We start from the raw sequence: 20,450 nt of genomic DNA on the forward strand, positions 1-20,450 counted from the left end.
AACAATTATGAAACATTTCAGGAATAATGAGGTCTTTATGAAAATCTCTGTTTATAAAGACTCAAGGTTGAGTCTTGCCTTGTCGACTGAATGACATTAGTTGGACCATGAATATAAATATGTGGACTACACTCAATAGATTTTTTTGTACTGCTTCAGAGGGAGAGACATTACAGCAAATAAAGTAATATCAGCAGGAGATAGTTCTACAAAAGGATGCACTAAAGAACCTGAGATGTTTTGGTGGATACTGGGTATTAAGGCTTTTACTCCAGCCCTGATCTAACACACCTTATTTGGCTAATCAAGGTCCTGATGAGCAGCTGATTTGTAAGGCAGATTTGTTAAAGCAGGAGAGCACAGTAGCTCTCCGGCAGGAGGGTTGACCACCCCTGTTGTTTTCTATTTACTATTTTCCTCCTGTTTCACTCCTTGTGTCTGAGCTGTTCAGAGGATGCTGTGGAATGTTTGAGTCTCATTGCCTCCAGTTGTCATTCTGGGTGATGAAGCTAAAGCTGAGCTAGGGTTGGGAGATTTAAACCAGAATGTAAACATTTGTCTCCCATCAGGCCTGCTGTCGAGACAACCCTAAGCTTTTTCACTCCGAGGCCTCTCAGGTGAAATTCCTTTATTCCAGGACCCAGAGTAAGACATAAAACTCTATAGATTACAAGAGACTGGCAGCTAGTGAGAGAAACACCTGAGATAATGAGCTTTGATACGCTGCCTGTCTCTCTTCCTCCAGCAGCCATCCATCAATGGAAATGTTAGAGACAGAGAGGTCCAAAGCTGGGTTATTCTCCTCCTGTCACTGGAAACTAGATTCCAAACACCTGCCTGACCTTTGGTGAAGCAATTTTCTGCCCATGTAGTATAGCCTACTGCTGGTGTCCTGCCGACTACACCAGCTGCTGGGATGAGCGATGGGATTTTATTAGGGATGGCAACGTCTTGTTACTGACCAAACATAACTTATACCTGCACCCACCTACATCCCACTGGGAACACCATGTCATGTCAACATGGGCAATTAGGTAATATTTAGTTGCGATATTGTACAATGAGATTACAACCTATATTCAACCAAAAAAAAGCTTCTCCCAAGTGGGTGTGACACATAGTCCCATTGCCTGCTGCACTGCTGCTTGGATTCCACCTGGCAATCTGTTCACCGTCCGCCCTGGCCTGTCTCCCACTGTCTGGTATAGGTACCTCCACCACACTCACCCCTCTCTCCCGAGCTTTTGCTCGCCTCCAGCACTCAGACGCTGTTGGGGCGAGTGACTATGAATTTACAATGGCTAGCCCCAAGTCGTTATATACAGTGCCTTGCGAAAGTATTCGGCCCCCTTGAACTTTGCGACCTTTTGCCACATTTCAGGCTTCAAACATAAAGATATAAAACTGTATTTTTTTGTGAAGAATCAACAACAAGTGGGACACAATCATGAAGTGGAACAACATTTATTGGATATTTCAAACTTTTTTAACAAATCAAAAACTGAAAAATTGGCCGTGCAAAATTATTCAGCGCCCTTAAGTTAATACTTTGTAGCGCCACCTTTTGCTGCGATTACAGCTGTAAGTCGCTTGGGGTATGTCTCTATCAGTTTTGCACATCGAGAGACTGACATTTTTTCCCATTCCTCCTTGCAAAACAGCTCGAGCTCAGTGAGGTTGGATGGAGAGCATTTGTGAACAGCAGTTTTCAGTTCTTTCCACAGATTCTCGATTGGATTCAGGTCTGGACTTTGACTTGGCCATTCTAACACCTGGATATGTTTATTTTTGAACCATTCCATTGTAGATTTTGCTTTATGTTTTGGATCATTGTCTTGTTGGAAGACAAATCTCCGTCCCAGTCTCAGGTCTTTTGCAGACTCCATCAGGTTTTCTTCCAGAATGGTCCTGTATTTGGCTCCATCCATCTTCCCATCAATTTTAACCATCTTCCCTGTCCCTGCTGAAGAAAAGCAGGCCCAAACCATGATGCTGCCACCACCATGTTTGACAGTGGGGATGGTGTGTTCAGCTGTGTTGCTTTTACGCCAAACATAACGTTTTGCATTGTTGCCAAAAAGTTCAATTTTGGTTTCATCTGACCAGAGCACCTTCTTCCACATGTTTGGTGTGTCTCCCAGGTGGCTTGTGGCAAACTTTAAACTACACTTTTTATGGATATCTTTAATGGCTTTCTTCTTGCCACTCTTCTATAAAGGCCAGATTTGTGCAATATACGACTGATTGTTGTCCTATGGACAGAGTCTCCCACCTCAGCTGTAGATCTCTGCAGTTCATCCAGAGTGATCATGGGCCTCTTTGGCTGCATCTCTGATCAGTCTTCTCCTTGTTTGAGCTGAAAGTTTAGAGGGACGGCCAGGTCTTGGTAGATTTGCAGTGGTCTGATACTCCTTCCATTTCAATATTATCGCTTGCACAGTGCTCCTTGGGATGTTTAAAGCTTGGGAAATCTTTTTGTATCCAAATCCGGCTTTAAACTTCTTCACAACAGTATCTCGGACCTGCCTGGTGTGTTCCTTGTTCTTCATGATGCTCTCTGCGCTTTTAACGGACCTCTGAGACTATCACAGTGCAGGTGCATTTATACGGAGACTTGATTACACACAGGTGGATTGTATTTATCATCATTAGTCATTTAGGTCAACATTGGATCATTCAGAGATCCTCACTGAACTTCTGGAGAGAGTTTGCTGCACTGAAAGTAAAGGGGCTGAATAATTTTGCACGACCAATTTTTCAGTTTTTGATTTGTTAAAAAAGTTAGAAATATCCAATAAATGTCGTTCCACTTCATGATTGTGTCCCACTTGTTGTTGATTCTTCACAAAAAAAATACAGTTTTATATCGTTATGTTTGAAGCCTGAAATGTGGCAAAAGGTCGCAAAGTTCAAGGGGGCCGAATACTTTCGCAAGGCACTGTATATATATTTTTTCTTGAGAATTTTGCTATTTGCCTCATGACTGCTGCATACTTTGTTGACTACAAAGTTTCTTTACCCAACCGTTGGACAGACTATGTTTGATCCCACACTTGGGTCTTTGACACTCTATTGGTTACACAGACTTTTGGCCTCCCATCCTATTCCAACCACCTCTCGCCGGCTTTGTATTCATGTTACCTGATGAAATTGCTGTACAATATGATCTTGTTGCCATCTGATGCACATTCAGATGTCATAAATCAGCACTGCAGATCTCTCCCTGTAGTATGCCGTGCCTTGATTGTATTACTGTTGATCATATCTGGAAATGTGCATGAACACCCTGGCCCACCTACTGTTGTTAGCCCCAATTCTCTTTGTGCTCTGATATCTGCTTCACTGATTTCTGCTCTCCTAAAATCCTGGGTTTTCTGCACGTTAACACTAGAAGCTTATTACCTAAAATGGATCAATTGAAAGAGAGGGTTCACAGCTCCAATCCAGATGTGTTGGTCATTACTGAGACATGATTAAGGATGAGTGTTTTGAATACTGATGTTAACCTTTCTGGTTATCACTTTTTTGGGGGGATTGGCAATCTTTACCAAGGATCACCTTCAGTGCTTGGTTATCTCCATCAAGTCTGTCCCCAAACAATTTGATTTGCTGGTTTAAAGCTTTTTACTTGCAAATAGCTCTTTCCCTAATTGGAGGGAGTTGAAATACCGTGTTGCCCATCAACAACCCAAAAAAATCACTGCTCTAGAGAAGATCTGCATGGAGGAATGGGCCAAAATACCAGCAACAGTGTGTGAAAACCTGGTGAAGACTTGCAGAAAACGTTTGACCTCTGTCATTGCCAACAAAGGGTATATAACAAAGTATTGAGATAAACTTTTGTTATTGACCAAATACTTATTTTCCACCATAATTTGCAAATAAATTCATAAAAAATCCTACAATGTGATTTTCTGGATTTTTTTTCTCATTTTGTCTGCCATAGTTGAAGTGTACCTATGATGACAATTACAGGCCTCTCTCATCTTTTTAAGTGGGAGAACTTGCACAATTGGTGACTGACTAAATACTTTTTTTGCCCCACTTATATATATATATATATATATATATATAAATAAAAGCATAAATATATAAGAGAGCATAAATACATTTATGTCTGAGGTTTTTAATATATAATATATATATATATATCAGTGACATTGATATTGATGGATACAATGTTTTTTTGTTCCGATTGCAGATCTGGTGTTGCTATATACATAAAATACAAGTTTTTGGAAACCTTTCTGACTTATGTTACCAAACACAAGCAATTTCAATATCTGTCTTTAAATATAAATCTGACTCACAGGTGGTAACTGAAAACCTCTATTCTGAACTATTTTAATGAACATTTTCATGATGCAGACACATTATTTGATAGAGTTAAATTTATGTTTAAAAAATCCCCTGCCCCTGATGATCTGAAAACCCCACCTACTACAAATAGCTGCAGACATTGTTACTCCCCCTTTAACATACATCTTTAACCTCACCCTAGAATGTAATGAAATCCCCAGGTTGTGGAAATCAGCATTTGTCCTTCCTCTTTTGAAAGGAGGTGATCCCACTCTACTTAATAATTATCGGCCAATATCTAAATCATCTGTTCTGGCAAAGGTATTTGAGTCCCTAGTCAATAGGTAGCTTAAGGTTAACCTCCAGGTTAAAAAAAAACAATTTTGAATGGTATGCAATCAGGTTTCAGGTCTAGCCATAGTACTGCCACAGCAACTTTGAGGGTGTGATATTCACTGTGCCCTGGATAAGAAGCTGCATCTGTATCTGTTATCATAGACTTGTCAAAGGTTTTTGACATTGTAGACCATTCTCTTGGTGCAGTGATTAAAGTGTAGTGGGATTACTGGTCATACTCTGGAGTGGTTTGGGAACTACCTGTTTTCATGACGTTGGCCTGGGGGGTTGGTTTATGACAGTCATAAATACCTCTTTTCTTTTGGGAAATGAACTATATTCTGGTAATCCAAACAATTGAGCATATGCAGTGGTACTTAATGAATATGATGCCTGTTCGGTTGTCATCTGAGATATTCTCATCAATGATAAGATGACATAAACTCTACAGTGAAAATCTACATATCAGAGTTATCGGATTCACATGGAATTGTTTTTCAATTTAAATGTTTGAATATGAAATTATTTGTGATGGGATGAAATGTGATTTTAGCTTCTAAAATGTGAGATGTGGGTTTTCATAAGTTAGGGCTGCTCACTCAGTGGCCCGCCTCTCCCTTCCTATATAAGCCCTTGACGACAACATAACTTCCTGTTCCGATGAGGTGGGATGACGATCCTATGTCAGAATGGTTCAGAAAATAACTACAGGACGAAGCGAACATCAGCAGGAGCTTTGGTTGTGAATGGTATGAACTTTGAACTCTTATTCACTACAGAAGTGATACCTCCTAGCTGTTGAGATAGCGACCGCAGCTGCAAACACAGGTTAGGAAGGAACAGACAGAGTATCCCATCTATCACACAACAACGTTACTACAATGTATCCAATTGACAACCAGAGACATTCTTCAAAGGACAGAGGACTCGGTTTGGCAACACAGCCTTCCATCTACCACCAACCTAATGAAGCGGCGCACAGAGTAAATATTTATTGCATTTTCCTTTTCCAAATGGGCGGTAATTTAGAATGCATAAGATACCGTATTTACTATAGCACAGCTTCGCCTTTGTTCCTGTCTTCCTGCTCTTTCACTCAACCCAGCCCCTTTTCCTTTGTGTAACAAGCCGTCATATCTGTTCCGCCCGCCAGGGACGTTTTCCTATGACGTAATTTGTAATCAAGTTATGATTTAATTATGTGTATATGAATTATGTGTAATTAGTTAGGTATTTAGTAAATAAATGATTTAACCCAATGTTGTATTGCTGATTCAAATTGTTAGCCAGGGTTCTTGCAGATAACCAAGAATTTACAATTTTCAGATAATGAGACTGAAGTACGATGAAGATTAATGTTGACTGCTATTGATGTAAAATTTTACTAGGTCTTTTAGAGTTTATCCGGAAGATAACAGCTCTATAAATATTATTTTGTGGTGCCCGACTCTCTAGTTAATTACATTTACATGATTAGCTCAATCAGGTGATATTAATTACGGAGAAATTATTTTATAGAATAGCATGTCATATCACTTAATCCGGCATAGCCAAAGACGCGACACTGTCAAATCGAAACCAGTGTGTTAAGGTAGCTGGTTGTAAATCGGACACCATAAAGTTGTGCTCGGGTGTGCCTCAAGGATCCATTTTAGGTCCGCTGTGGTTTATTATCTATATCAACAACATTGGGAGACATATTGAGACGCTGATGTATATTTTTCATGCAGATGACACCATTCAAGTGGCTGCAGTTTTACTTTGGCTTTTGAAAAATGCTCAAACAGCTTTCAATGTCATTCAACAAAACCTGTACAATTTGAAGCTTGTTCTGAATTTCTCTAAAACAATATGCATGGTATTTTCCAATACTAAACATTCTGAAAACCATGTAAGTACTACCTTGGAAGGACATTCTACAGAGCAAAGACATTCTACAGAGCAAATCAAAACATACAAATATCTGGGAGTTTGGGTTGTTGTGACTTTTGGCTAATTCATATTTAAGATAATTTACTGATTAATTACTGGAATAATTAAATTATCTGATTTGTTTGATTCATTTGGTTATCCTATTTAAATGAATCTATGAGGACACCATTAAGGTTTATATACAGAAAAACCCTTGACTTAATGCTCCCAGTAGTTATCATTAACCGTTAAACCATTAATGACTATATCAACACGTCAATAATTTAAAGTTTAAAGTTTTAATGTCACATGCAGTGAAATGACTTTCCTGAAAACTCAAAACCCAACAACGCAATAATCAATAACAATGTATCAAAAACCCCAAAATACGAGAAATAAGAATGAGAAATATGAAATAATAAAGTAAGTATACTATATAGAGTAAATATTTTAAAAGTCAGTTCCAATACAATATTCACATGTGCAGGGATCCTGGAGTGATGGATGCAGATATGTATAGCGCTAAGGTGACTAGGCAACAGGATATAATATGAACAGAGTAGCAGCAGCTTGCATGTGAGTGGGTGTGCAGGTGTGTAGAGTCAGTATAAATGTATGTGCATATTATGTGTGAGTGAGCAAATGATGGAGTGAGTGTTTGTGTGTGTTGGAGTGACAGTGTGTGAGTGTGCAGGGCAAATACTGAAATAAAAGGTCAATAAAGATACAAGGTAAATTCGGTCCGTGTAGCTATTTTGTTAGCTATTTATCAGTCATATTGCTTGGGGGATAGAAGCTATCCATGAGCCTGTTGGTGGCAGACTTGATGCACCAGTACCTCTTGCCGTGCAGCAGCAGAGAAAATAGTCTATGACTTGGGTGGTTGGGGTCTTTGATGATTTTCCGGCCTTCTTTTCACACCACCTGATATAGCGGTCCTCGTGGCAGGGAGCTCAGCCCCAGTAATGTACCTCAAGCAATACTCTGTCTAATAAAATTATCATTCTTAATTAAGGATTAGCCCCTTTTTCCCCCAATTTTCGCCTAAAATAACATACCCAAATCTAACTGCCTGTAGCTCAGGTCCTGAAGCAAGGATATGCAAATTCCTGGTACCATTTGAAAGGAAACACTTTGAAGTTCATGGAAATGCGAAAGGAATATAACACAATAGATCTGGTCAAATATAATACAAAGGAAAAAAAAATGTTATTTTGTATTTTTTTGTACCATCATCTTTGAAATGCAAGAGAAAGGCCCAAATGTATTATTCCAGCCCAGGTGCAATTTTGGCCACTAGATGGCATCGGTGTGTGTGCAAAGTTTTAGACTGATCCAATTAACCATTGCATTTCTGTTCAAAATGTTGTATCAAGACTGCCCAAATGTGCCTAATTTGTTTATTAATAACTTTTCATGTTCAAAATTGTACACAGTCCTCAAACAATAGCATGGTATTATTTCACAATAGCTACTGTAAATTGGACAGTGCAGTTAGATTAACAAGAATTTAAGCTTTCTGCCAATATCCGATATGTCTATGTCCTGGGATTTATTTTTATTACTTACAACCTCGTGCTAATTGCATTAGCCTACGTTAGCAAAACCGTCCCGTGGAAGGGACACTGATCCCGAAGAAGTTTTAATAGTCGTTAGTTCTGGAACTGCAAAAACCCAGTCACTGGCAAATGACTTCAATGCCACAAATAATCAAATTCACGGTTTTACTTACTATACTAAATAGGTATATCATTTGGTAGTTAATAACTCACAGACAAAATGTTGACAGTTTTGGAAACTTTAGAGTGTTGTCTATCCTAATCTGTCAATTATATGCATATTCAAGCATCTGGTCCTGAGAAATAGGCCGTTTACTTTGGGAACGTTATTTTTCCAAACATAAAAATAGTACCCCCTAGCTTCAAGAGGTAAATAAAAAAGTTAAGACAGGGTACAATGGGATACAACACAGTTATTGAGGTGAGAATCTCCACAGATCAGTATGAATAGGCTTATGTACTCAACAACACATTCACAGGACTTTTGTGGATGATATGGTCTTATTCATTGAAAGAGAATATGTGAGAGGGCTACATCAACATAGGCTTTCACAACCGTGAAACTATAGAGCTCACCTTCCAGGAATACACATGGACTAGGCTACCAGTTATCATCCGATGTTGACAGTGCCAGGACAGTATTGATCATTGTTTTGTAAATTATACCTACCCTCTTACAATGCTCAATGACTTCCACCACTTAACACAAACAGCGCCACATTCAGAGGAAAGTAAGAATGCAACACCGACTTGCATGTCGGTGTTGCCTGCCCAGTTGGATTCCGTTAGGATGAGATGGAGCTGGGGTAAAGGGTTTGTTGTCCAATTCTCTTTCGACAGTAGTGCTGAGGTCAGCAGGCCGAAGTAGCTCATAGCAGAAAGAGCAATACCCACTTCTCTCTCTCTCAGTCAAGGAGAGTAAAGTTGATTACAGCTTTTTCCTGTGCAGTGAATTCTTCCTCTGATCCCAGCCGGGATGGATTGTGAACTCAGTCAGTTAGTCTTGAATGAGCAAACAGTGCATTCCGCAGGATCACCTCTAGGATGATTGCTTCTGTCTGAGTGGGATAGGTCTCGTCAATAGGTGTTTGGTTTCAAGGTAATGTGGATAATTTGTTCAACTGGTGTGGCTGCACCGCGAAGAAACTTGATATACCAGTCTGTTAGCAATTAAGTCCTGCAATTATAGGGATACTCACAGAGGGCGGGCTGATAGGCAAGACAAGGTACCACGGGACCACCCCGTTGATCCCAAGAATCCATCCAATTTTTGACAAGTGAGATAAATCTAAGATTTCCTCATAAGTATCGACAGTATGTTCCTACTGTAGAGAAAACAGGTCAACAGTCCCTAGGATGAAATACAGTGCCTTGCGAAAGTATTTGGCCCCCTTGAACTTTGCGACCTTTTGCCACATTTCAGGCTTCAAACATAAAGATATAAAACTGTATTTTTGTGAAGAATCAACAACAAGTGGGACACAATCATGAAGTGGAACGACATTTATTGGATATTTCAAACTTTTTTAACAAATCAAAAACTGAAAAATTGGGCGTGCAAAATTATTCAGCCCCTTTACTTTCAGTGCAGCAAACTCTCTCCAGAAGTTCAGCGAGGATCTCTGAATGATCCAATGTTGACCTAAATGACTAATGATGATAAATACAATCCACCTGTGTGTAATCAAGTCTCTGTATAAATGCACCTGCACTGTGATAGTCTCAGAGGTCCGTTAAAAGCGCAGAGAGCATCATGCAGAACAAGGAACACACCAGGCAGGTCCGAGATACTGTTGTGAAGAAGTTTAAAGCCGGATTTGGATACAAAAAGATTTCCCAAGCTTTAAACATCCCAAGGAGCACTGTGCAAGCGATAATATTGAAATGGAAGGAGTATCAGACCACTGCAAATCTACCAAGACCTGGCCGTCCCTCTAAACTTTCAACTCATACAACGAGAAGACTGATCAGAGATGCAGCCAAGAGGCCCATGGTCACTCTGGATGAACTGAAGAGATCTACAGCTGAGGTGGGAGACTCTGTCCATAGGACAACAATCAGTCGTATATTGCACAAATCTGGCCTTTATGGAAGAGTGGCAAGAAGAAAGCCATTTCTTAAAGATATCCATAAAAAGTGTTGTTTAAAGTTTGCCACAAGCCACCTGGGAGACACACCAAACATGTGGAAGAAGGTGCTCTGGTCAGATGAAACCAAAATTGAACTTTTTGGCAACAATGCAAAACGTTATGTTTGGCGTAAAAGCAACACAGCTGAACACACCATCCCCACTGTCAAACATGGTGGTGGCAGCATCATGGTTTGGGCCTGCTTTTCTTCAGCAGGGACAGGGAAGATGGTTACAATTGATGGGAAGATGGATGGAGCCAAATACAGGACCATTCTGGAAGAAAACCTGATGGAGTCTGCAAAAGACCTGAGACTGGGACGGAGATTTGTCTTCCAACAAGACAATGATCCAAAACATAAAGCAAAATCTACAATGGAATGGTTCAAAAATAAACATATCCAGGTGTTAGAATGGCCAAGTCAAAGTCCAGACCTGAATCCAATCGAGAATCTGTGGAAAGAACTGAAAACTGCTGTTCACAAATGCTCTCCATCCAACCTCACTGAGCTCGAGCTGTTTTGCAAGGAGGAATGGGAAAAAATATCAGTCTCTCGATGTGCAAAACTGATAGAGACATACCCCAAGCGACTTACAGCTGTAATCGCAGCAAAAGGTGGCGCTACAAAGTATTAACTTAAGGGGGCTGAATAATTTTGCACGCCCAATTTTTCAGTTTTTGATTTGTTAAAAAAGTTTGAAATATCCAATAAATGTCGTTCCACTTCATGATTGTGTCCCACTTGTTGTTGATTCTTCACAAAAAAATACAGTTTTATATCTTTATGTTTGAAGCCTGAAATGTGGCAAATGTCGCTAAGTTCAAGGGGGCCGAATACTTTCGCAAGGCACTGTACATATCCTATAGATTCTAAACATGCCTTAAGTAAAATGCATTCATTCCATGTCTCAGCAAATACACATTATAACCCTTTTAGAGACACAAAAATCAGAAGAAAAATATCAAGTTATGCCAACCAATGTCATGAGTCTTCCTGTTCGGTACATTGTTCAGAAATGAGTTTAAACGTCACTTTCACAATTGCTGCTACTTTTTCTAGTTGGTAATCCCCAGTAACACATGTACATTGCAAAGATGATCTGCTGATCTGCAGAAAGTGCCTGTTTTTTGTCTCTTAGACCTCCTTCAGGAGACAATCCTTCAGGAGTCATAAAAAGGGGAAACGGAGAGGAGTTTATTGTTCTTGTGACGGGGGCGTCTTGTAAGCTACTCAGTGACTGGAAGGTCTGACCCCTCTTTGCACATTAATGCGTGCAGAGGGACATTTGCTCCATCATTGATGGCTTGAGGAAGGTGCTGTCAATAACAGAACACTCTGGCCTGGAATGTAGTACATAGGGAATATATGTTCTCCACCATTCATAATTGAGGGGCACTTGTCAACAACAAAACTTAAAATCTTTGCCTGGAGGGTGTGTAACCCTCACTCGTGGGCTCTTATTACAACAGGGTGGATGAGAAGTTAAGTTTCAACACCCATGTTGAGGACCTTGTCCATAAACACATGCTGGCAATTGGGTTTTATTACCTGCACAAATCTTGTTTTTCCTTTGCCGCCAGAAAATGGTTGATTTGTTGTACCTTTCTCTCTGTGTTGGTCTATGGTGATACTATTATGTGTAAGCCTAAAACTCCACACTGAAGGCTTTTGAATCTGTATCATGAAGCCTTCATTTTGTTACCAATCAGAGACATCTAACTCATCATGGTGATCTTTACAGTGTACTAGCAACACGCAGGCTCAAACACTGGTTCATTCTTGAGGTCATTTTAGGTAAAGTTTATCTATCCGCTCTTCTAGCTTGAAATGGAAACACAAACAAGCTCAGATCTCAATATTGTCTTATGCTAATCGTTCAGCAAATTAGAACCAAGCATGGAAAAAGTTCCTTTCATTACTCAGCCCCCTGGTCTTGGAATTCCCTCCAAGCTAACCTAAATCTCCAGGACCTGGTGTCCCTGGAGGAGTTCAAAGAACAAATAGATAAACAGGTTGTTTGAGACATGTAATTGTTTCTAGTTCTCACTCGATGTCACACACATCCACTGTTTGTCAATGTTGTATTTGTGCTGTAGCCAGTGTCTTCTGTCTGTGTTTTCCATTTTGTCTCACATTGTTATCCACAATGATGAAATATGGGGAGGGGAATGCGGATCTTTCTCCGTCCGTCTGTACTTTCATTCGTTTATTCATTCGTAGATTTGTTTGTTCATACATTAGGCACACACAATATCGCAAACAGCACTGGCCCAATTTTAACTAAGCTTTGGTGTATGATGTGTCTTGCCATAGAGATCCAGCATTTACAAAATTACACTGATTGGCCAGATGGTGGTGCTATAATAAGAGATTGAAAATGCAAACTTTGAAAGGTCACGAGCCTCACCCCGTTTGATCTGAAGTCATGAAATTAGGTACATAGGTCCCAGGGGGGCGCTATAATAATGAACTGAAATTCAAAACTTTGAATAAGCATATCTCCTGCCTTTTACCTGCTGTTAATGTAAATAATAATTTCTTAGGCCTAAATAGCATCATTGATGTTATGAGTCACATTAATTTGCTCTGTTAAATCTACCCTTTGGAATGACTTCGACAGCAGCAGTTAATCTATTTAGATTTTAAGTCGAAATCACTCAACATCATTCTCACGATAACATATTGGTAATAGTCAGTAACAAATATCATAGCTAAGCAGGGTTTGGTTAAAATCCTGAATGGGAGACCAAAAGGTTGCTGTAGATAGATTCATTTTCCAGTAGGAGGTTCTGCCCAGCTTGTTGTTTTTTTCTGATAGTGTATTTTACTTTGAAGATCTGATGTTTTAAATAAACAAATTCAAAATAATTTATAGACTAACTTTCTATGTTGAAATGTAGTTACCATTATGACATAAACCTGTGGTTGAAATTTCACCGTCAAAAACAAGTTTACATTGATGACTTTTTCGAATCCAGTGTATTTTCCACGTAGATTCCACATCACAATAGGTTGACAAATTGCGTTGAAACAACATTAATTCAACCAGTTAGTGCCCAGTGGGATGTAATTAAAACAAAGACAATTGAAAGTCCTTGAAACTCACATTTCAAGTGTACCGATGGACACTTTTGTTTCACTGTTGTCATCAGACGTCCAATTAACCTGAGCTTTTTTTTTTCTTTTCTTAAAGCCAGATTTGATATTGGCACATAAAAAAGATTCATACCTCATATTCTCACAAATTCTGAAAAAGTACTAAATATTGACAGACAGAACGAAGAGAGAGTGAATCAATAAATAAGGAATGCCTCCACTTTGATTGATGATCATCTGAAGATATAGGGAAACTTTCCAGGCTACCACTCTTATAGTATTTGACACTTTTTTCCTGCAGTGAATTGGCTGGATTGCTTTCAAGGATATCCAAGGGGAAAAGTCATTAGTCGAAGAATAAGTCACCTGGCGTTTTATGCCAAACACAGGAGCGAGTTGTGCTCTAGGGTTTGTTGTGACTTAAATATATTATTTTGTTGTCGGGCAATGTTGCCTTGTCGAAGTCCTTTACACAGATAAATTGCAAAGGTTCTTTCAAGTCAACATTTCTCTCAAATTACAGGAAAATAAATCCTCTCAAAACACCGAAGGACTGAATGGAACATCTTATATTCTGTGGTTTGCATGAAGCATTTCCTTTTCAGAGAAGAGATTGATTTTGAAATATAATATACAAAGATATACATCAGATATGATATAATCTAGATTATTTAACCAAAGATCAAATATTATCTCTGATAAAAATATCCACTAGATAAAACATCTAAACTATTTACAGATGGCACATAAAAATGACTTTTATTTAGTGAATTAGCAAATTCAGAATGTTTTCATACATCATATAGACATTGTTTCATAACTGTTCACAAACGACTGCATTATAAAAAATAAAAGTAACATAAACATACTAGCCATTGCGTGTATGGTGTTTTATTTCTGCATGTCTGAAGTATTGTATAACTCTAATTTTACAAATATGTGAAATAGAAAAGCCTGTGTGGGAATTTAAACTGATGACAAACAAGGAACATTTGATTTCCTTAGCATCTCATTTAGCTCTGGACACATGGGGTGTAGTGGGATTAAACAGAAGAGTATGATAATAAAAAATTGTGTGTTCAATAACAAAGTGAAAGACCTAAGTAAAGCCATGCTGGTGTCAAACCAAACACACTGTTGAGATAACACTTAATTATCAGCAAAAGCTTCACATTTTAACAGATTATTGAGATCTGTGCAATTTATGGGAAACATATCAGTGATGATACATCTTTTATATCCATCACGGTCAGAAATCAACTCTGTTTCTAATTTCTTATCATTTAAAAAGGCAAAGTGGGCATGGTGAAGCCCCCTTGTGTTTGTATGACACACACTTTCCAGAAATATATAATTTTACACGAATCCCAATAAACAGCGCTCAACATCATAAAAACAAAGAAATGTCCCTCGGTGCCTTACAAAATTGCTCTTAACTGTAATCAAGTCAGTGTAATAGCAGCACAAGCATCTGTGTAGTTGGACTCCGACCCCTTATTAGCTACATAATTTGGTTGTTTCGTATTCCATGGAGTTCGGCTGTTTGGCAGAAAAAATCTGCAACGCTGCCTGTATTCGGACAACATCTGTGGTGGATAATTTCAGGCGGTGGCGCAGCAGGCAGGAAAAGAGGTCCAGGAGCTGAGGTCCAGGAGGGGACAGTCTGTTGACCCGGTCCCTGATCTCTAGCAACTGCAGCAGGGCTGAGTCCTGCGATCCCTGAGTGTACGGGTAGTCCAGCTGCAGAATCAGGTCCTGGATCGCTTCCGGGTCAAAGTGCATACTGTAGCCAAACACCTGGATGCTGTTTATTTTCATGTAGCCCAGGTTCTTACCAGGCTCCAGGAACTCTAAAGGTTCGTAGTAGACTGAGCCGTTCCCTTGGGGCAACGGAGCACTGATCCGGCTCCGCAAGTAGAAGTGGACAGTTTCAAAAAATGTTTTCCACTTGTTGCCCAAAGTCAACGTCCAGTTGTAACAGTCCAGGGGAATGTCTAGTTTAGTCCTTTCCCAGTCGGGGTAGCTGTTCTGGTGTATAGGCATGATCCAGCTCTCAGAGTGACTGCCCCCGAAGGGGTTGATGTAGACAGACAGCACTGGCTCCAGGGTGCTGTTCTTAGTAAGGCAGATCTGCAGGGTCATCCCGAGGAGCATGTGGACGTGGTTGGACTTGTACTTGTTGCTCTTCAGTGTCAGCAGCATCCTCTTTCTCCACGATGGGTCAAACCAGTTGTTGAGCCGGACATCATTGCTGACGAAGAGCCCATGGATGCCAATACGGCTGTCTTTCTTCTGTAGCAGGTATCTCAGCTCCAGGTCCTGCAGGTCCATCTCAAAGCCGATGTAGTGGTCTGTGGAGTCCGGCACCTCATTGCGGCAGACCCCCTGGCTGAGCATGTACCCAGGATTGCATGTGGCACAGCGGGAGCGGTTGTCGTAGGAGCAGGAGGCGCAGAAGGAGCCCTCGCCCATGGTGCAGGGTATGACACCCTGGCAGGACGGGTGTTCATAGGGGCAAGAGCAGCTCCTTGTCTCCTCCAGGTATGAACCTATGTGGTTGTTCTCACTGCAGTACATGATGGACAAGATAAAGTTCAGCCAGTAGGTGAAGGACCTGCAAAACACAGATAAACACAATGAAGATAAACTTCCAGACTGTTTTCTACAGGAAATGCACTTTGTGTGGCCAAACACTTTGCAGTTCTGGGAAAAGGGAAAGAGGGATACCTAGTCAGTTGTACAAGTGAATGCATTCAACTGAAATGTGTCTTCCGCATTTAACACAACCCCTTTTGAACACTATCTGCACAAGGATCAAATCAAATTAAATTTATCACATGCTTCGTAAATAACAGGTGTAGACTAACAGTGAAATGCTTGCTTTGTCCTTTTTAAATGTGTGTGTCAATATGCATGTGTGCTCATGCGATGTGTGGGCGTATGTAGTATATCTGTGTTTGGTGTGTGAGTGTTGGGGTGTCAGTGTAAGTACAGTTGAAGTCGGAAATGCACATACACCTTAGCCAAACACATTTAAACTCAGTTTTTCACAATTCCTGACATTTAATCCTAGTAAAATTCCCTGTCTTAGGTCAGTTAGGATCTCCACTTTATTTTAAGAATGTGAAATGTCAGAATAATAGTAGAGAGAATGATTTAATTCAGCTTTTATTTGTTTCATCACATTCCCTGTGGGTCAGAAGTTTACATGCTACCAAATACTAATTGAGTGTATTGCCTTTAAACTGTTTGACTTGGGTCAAACGTGTCGGGTAATTTATCCACATAATTTTCTATACTCATGATGCCATCTATTTTGTGAAGTGCACCAGTCCCTCCTGCAGCAAAGCACCCCCACAACATGACGCTGCCACCCCCGTTCTTCACGGTTGGGATGGTGTTCTTCCAAACAGTTATATTTGTGTTTCATCAGACCACAGGACATATCGCCAAGAAATACGATCTCTGTCCCCATGTGCAATTGCAAACCATAGTCTGGCTTTTTTCTGCCAGTTTTGGAGCAGTGGCGTCTTCCTTGCTGAGCGGCCTTTCAGGTTATGTTGATATAGGACTTGTTTTACTGTGGATATAGATACTTTTGTACCTGTTTCGTCCAGCATCTTCACATGGTCCTTTGCTGCTGTTCTGGGATTGATTTACACTTTTCGCACCAAGGTACGTTCATCTCGGCCTCCCGGGTGGCGCAGTGGTCTAGGGCACCAGAGACTCTGGGTTCGAGCCAGGCTCTGTCGCAGCCGTCCGCAACCGGGAGGTCCATGGGGCAATGCACAATTGGCTTAGCTTCATCCGGGTTAGGGAGGGTTTGGCCGGTAGGGATATCCTTGTCTCATTGCGCACTAGCAACTCCTGTGGCGGGCCGGAAGCAGTGCACGCTAACCAGGTCGCCAGGTGCACGGTGTTTCCTCCGACACATTGGTGCGGCTGGCATCCGGGTTGGATGCTCGCTGTGTTAAGAAGCAGCGCGGCTTGGTTGGGTTGTGTTTCAGAGGACACATGGATTTCGACCTTCGTCTCTCCTGAGCCCGTACGGGAGTTGTAGCGATGAGACAAGATAGTAACTACTAACAATTAGATACCACGAAGATTGGGGAGAAAAGGGGATAAATAAAAAAAGTATGTTCATCTCTAGGAGACAGAACACGTCTCCTTCCTTATTGTTTATACAGATTAACGTGATACCTTCAGGCGTTTGGAAATTGCTCCCAAGGATGAACCAGACTTGTGGAGGTCTACAATTTTTTTCTGAGGTCTTGGCTGATTTCTTTTGATTTTCCCATGATGTCAAGCAAAGAGGCACTGAGTTTGAAGGTAGGCCTTGAAATACATCCACAGGTACACCTCCAATTTACTCAATTGATGTCAATTAGCCAATCAGAAGCTTCTAAAGCCATGACATAATTTTATGGAATTTTCCAAGCTGTTAAAAGGCACAGTCAACTTAGAGTATGTAAACTTCTGACCCACTGGAATTGTGATAGTGTATTATAAGTAAAATAATCTGTATGTAAACAATTGTTGGAAAAATTACTTGTGTCATGCACAAAGCAGGTGTCCTAACCGACTTGCCAAAACTATAGTTTGTTAAAAAGGAATTAGTGGAGAGGTTGAAAAATGAGTTTTAATGACTCCAACCTAAGCGTATGTAAACGTACGACTTCAACTGTATGTGTGAGTGTGTGGGTAGAGTCCAGTGTGTATGCAGAGTTAGCGCAAGAGAGTTAGTGCAAAAAAGGGTCAATGCAGGTAGTCCTGGTAGCCATTTGATTGGCTATTTAGCAGTCTTGTTAAGCAGTTTCATGGCTTGTTAGTAGAAGCTGTTCAGGGTCCTGTAGGTTCCAGACTTGTGCATTGGTACCGCTTGCCGTGCGGTAGCAGAGAGAACAGTCTATGGCTTGGGTGGCTGGAGTCTGATCATTTTTTTTGGGCCTTCCTCTGACACCGCCTGGTGTAGAGGTACTGGATAGCAGGTAGCTTGGTCCCATTGATGTACTGGGCCATACTCACAAACCTCTGTAGCGCCTTGCGGTCATTGTAGCGCCTTGCGGTTGGATGCCTTGCAGTTGCCGTACCAAGCAATGATGAAGCCAGTTAAGATGCTCTCAATGGTGCAGCTGTAGAACCTCTAAGATATGGGGGCCCATGACAAATATTTTCAGCCTCTTGAGGGGAACAGCCACTGAAGTACCCGCTTCACAAAAGTGTGGGTGTGGGGACCATATTAATTCCTTAGTGATGTGGACACAGAGGAACTTGAAGCTCCTGACCTGCTCCACTACAGCCCCAACAATGTACCAATGTGGATGGGGGCGTGCTTGCCCCTGCATTTCCTATAGTCCACGATCAGCTCATTTGTCTTGCTGACATTGAGGGAGAGGTTGTTGTCCTGGTACCACACCGCCAGGTCTCCGACCTCTTTCCTATAGGCTGCCTCATCGTCATTGGTCATAAGTCCTACCACCATTGGGCTATTACCAAACCTGATGATGGTGTTGGGTGAAAAGGGAGTACAGAAGGGTACTAAGCACACACTCCTGAGGGGCCCCCATGTTGATGGTCCACGTGGCAGATGTGTTGTTGCCTACCCTCACTGCCAGGGGAAGTCAGGATCCAGTTACATAGGGAGGTATTCGGGACTTGAGTCTGGAAATGAGCTTGGGGGGGGGGGGGGGGGGGGGGGGGGGGCTTTCTGAGAATTTCATGGTTATAGATGTGAGTGCTACGGGGCGACAGTAATTTAGACAGGTTACCTTGGCAGTCTTGAGCATGCGGACTGTGTTGGCCTGCTTGAAACAAGTTGGTATTAAAGACCAGGTCAAAGATAAGTTGAAAATGTCAGTGAATACACTTGTCAGCTGGTCAGTGCATGCTCCGAGTACACATCCTGATATTCCGTCTGGGCCTGCGGCCTTGTGAATGTTAACCTGTTTAAAGGTCTTACTGATATCGGCTATGGAGAGCGAGATCACACAGTTGTCTGGAACAGCTGGTGCTTTCATGCATGGTTCAGCGTTGCTTACCTCAAAAACGAGCATAGAAGGTATTTAGCTCATCTGGTATGCTCACGACACTGGCCAGCTCGTGGCTGGGTTTCCCTTTGCAATCCATAAAAGTTTTCAAGCCCTGCCACATCCGTCGAGCAGAGCCGATGTAGTAGGATTTGATCTTAGTTCTGTATTGACACTTTGCCTGTTTGATGGCTCGTTGGAGGTCGAAGTGGGATTTCTTATAAGCTTCCATGGCTCTACGTACACTACTGTTCAAAAGTTTAGGGTCACTTAGAAATGTCCTTGTTTTTGAAAGAAAAGCTACTTTTTTGTCCATTAAAATAACATCAAATTGATCAGAAATACAGTGCAGACCATTGGTAAATGTTGAAAATGACTAATGTAGCTTCATTAAATTGTAACCGCAAAACACCAGTCTCAACGTCAACAGTGAAGAGGCGACTCCCGGATGCTGGCCTTCTAGGCAGAGTTCCTCTGTCCAGTGTCTGTGTTCTTTTGCCCATCTTATATTTTTTTTATTGCCAGTCTGAGATATGGCTTTTTCTTTGCAACTCTGCCTAGAAGGCCAGCATTCCGGAGTCGCCTCTTCACTGTTGATGTTGAGACTGGTGTTTTGCGGGTACTATTTAATGAAGCTGCCAGTTGAGGACTTGTGAGGCGTTGGTTTCTCAAACTAGACACTCTAATATAATATACTTGCTCAGTTGTGCACCAGGGCCTCCCACTCCTCGTTCTATTCTGGTTAGAGCAATTTTGCTCTGTTCTGTGAAGGGAGTAGTACACAGCGTTGCATGAGATCCTCAGTTTATTGGCAATTTCTCGCATGGAATAGCCTTCATTTCTCAGAACAATAATAGACTGATGAGTTTCAGAAGAAAGTCCTTTGTTTCTGGCCATTTTGAGCCTGTAATCGAACCCGCAAATGCTGATGCTCCAAATACTCAAGTAGTCTAAAGAAGGCCAGTTTTATTGCTTCTTTAATCAGAACAACAGGTTTCAGCCATGCTAACAACTGCAAAAGGGTTTTCTAATGCTCAATTAGCCTTTTATAATTATAAACATGGATTAGCTAACACAACATGCCATTGGAACA

The 20,450-nt window shown here is 41.1% G+C and overlaps 1 protein-coding gene across 1 annotated transcript in view; it reads right to left on the reverse strand.

The window, feature by feature from the left end:
* Window positions 1–14,084: 14,084 nt before the first annotated feature.
* LOC139409384 (BMP/retinoic acid-inducible neural-specific protein 3-like) overlaps window positions 14,085–20,450 on the reverse strand; it is a 68,987-nt gene continuing 62,621 nt past the window's right edge. Inside the window, exon 8 of the mRNA XM_071154465.1 lies at window positions 14,085–15,945. Coding sequence (XP_071010566.1) covers window positions 14,829–15,945 — 1,117 coding nt within the window. The 3' untranslated portion in view covers window positions 14,085–14,828. The remainder of the gene's footprint in view (window positions 15,946–20,450) is intronic.

The sequence above is a fragment of the Oncorhynchus clarkii genome, chromosome 5 (genome assembly GCF_045791955.1).
Source record: "Oncorhynchus clarkii lewisi isolate Uvic-CL-2024 chromosome 5, UVic_Ocla_1.0, whole genome shotgun sequence".
Taxonomy (NCBI): Eukaryota; Metazoa; Chordata; class Actinopteri; order Salmoniformes; family Salmonidae; genus Oncorhynchus; species Oncorhynchus clarkii.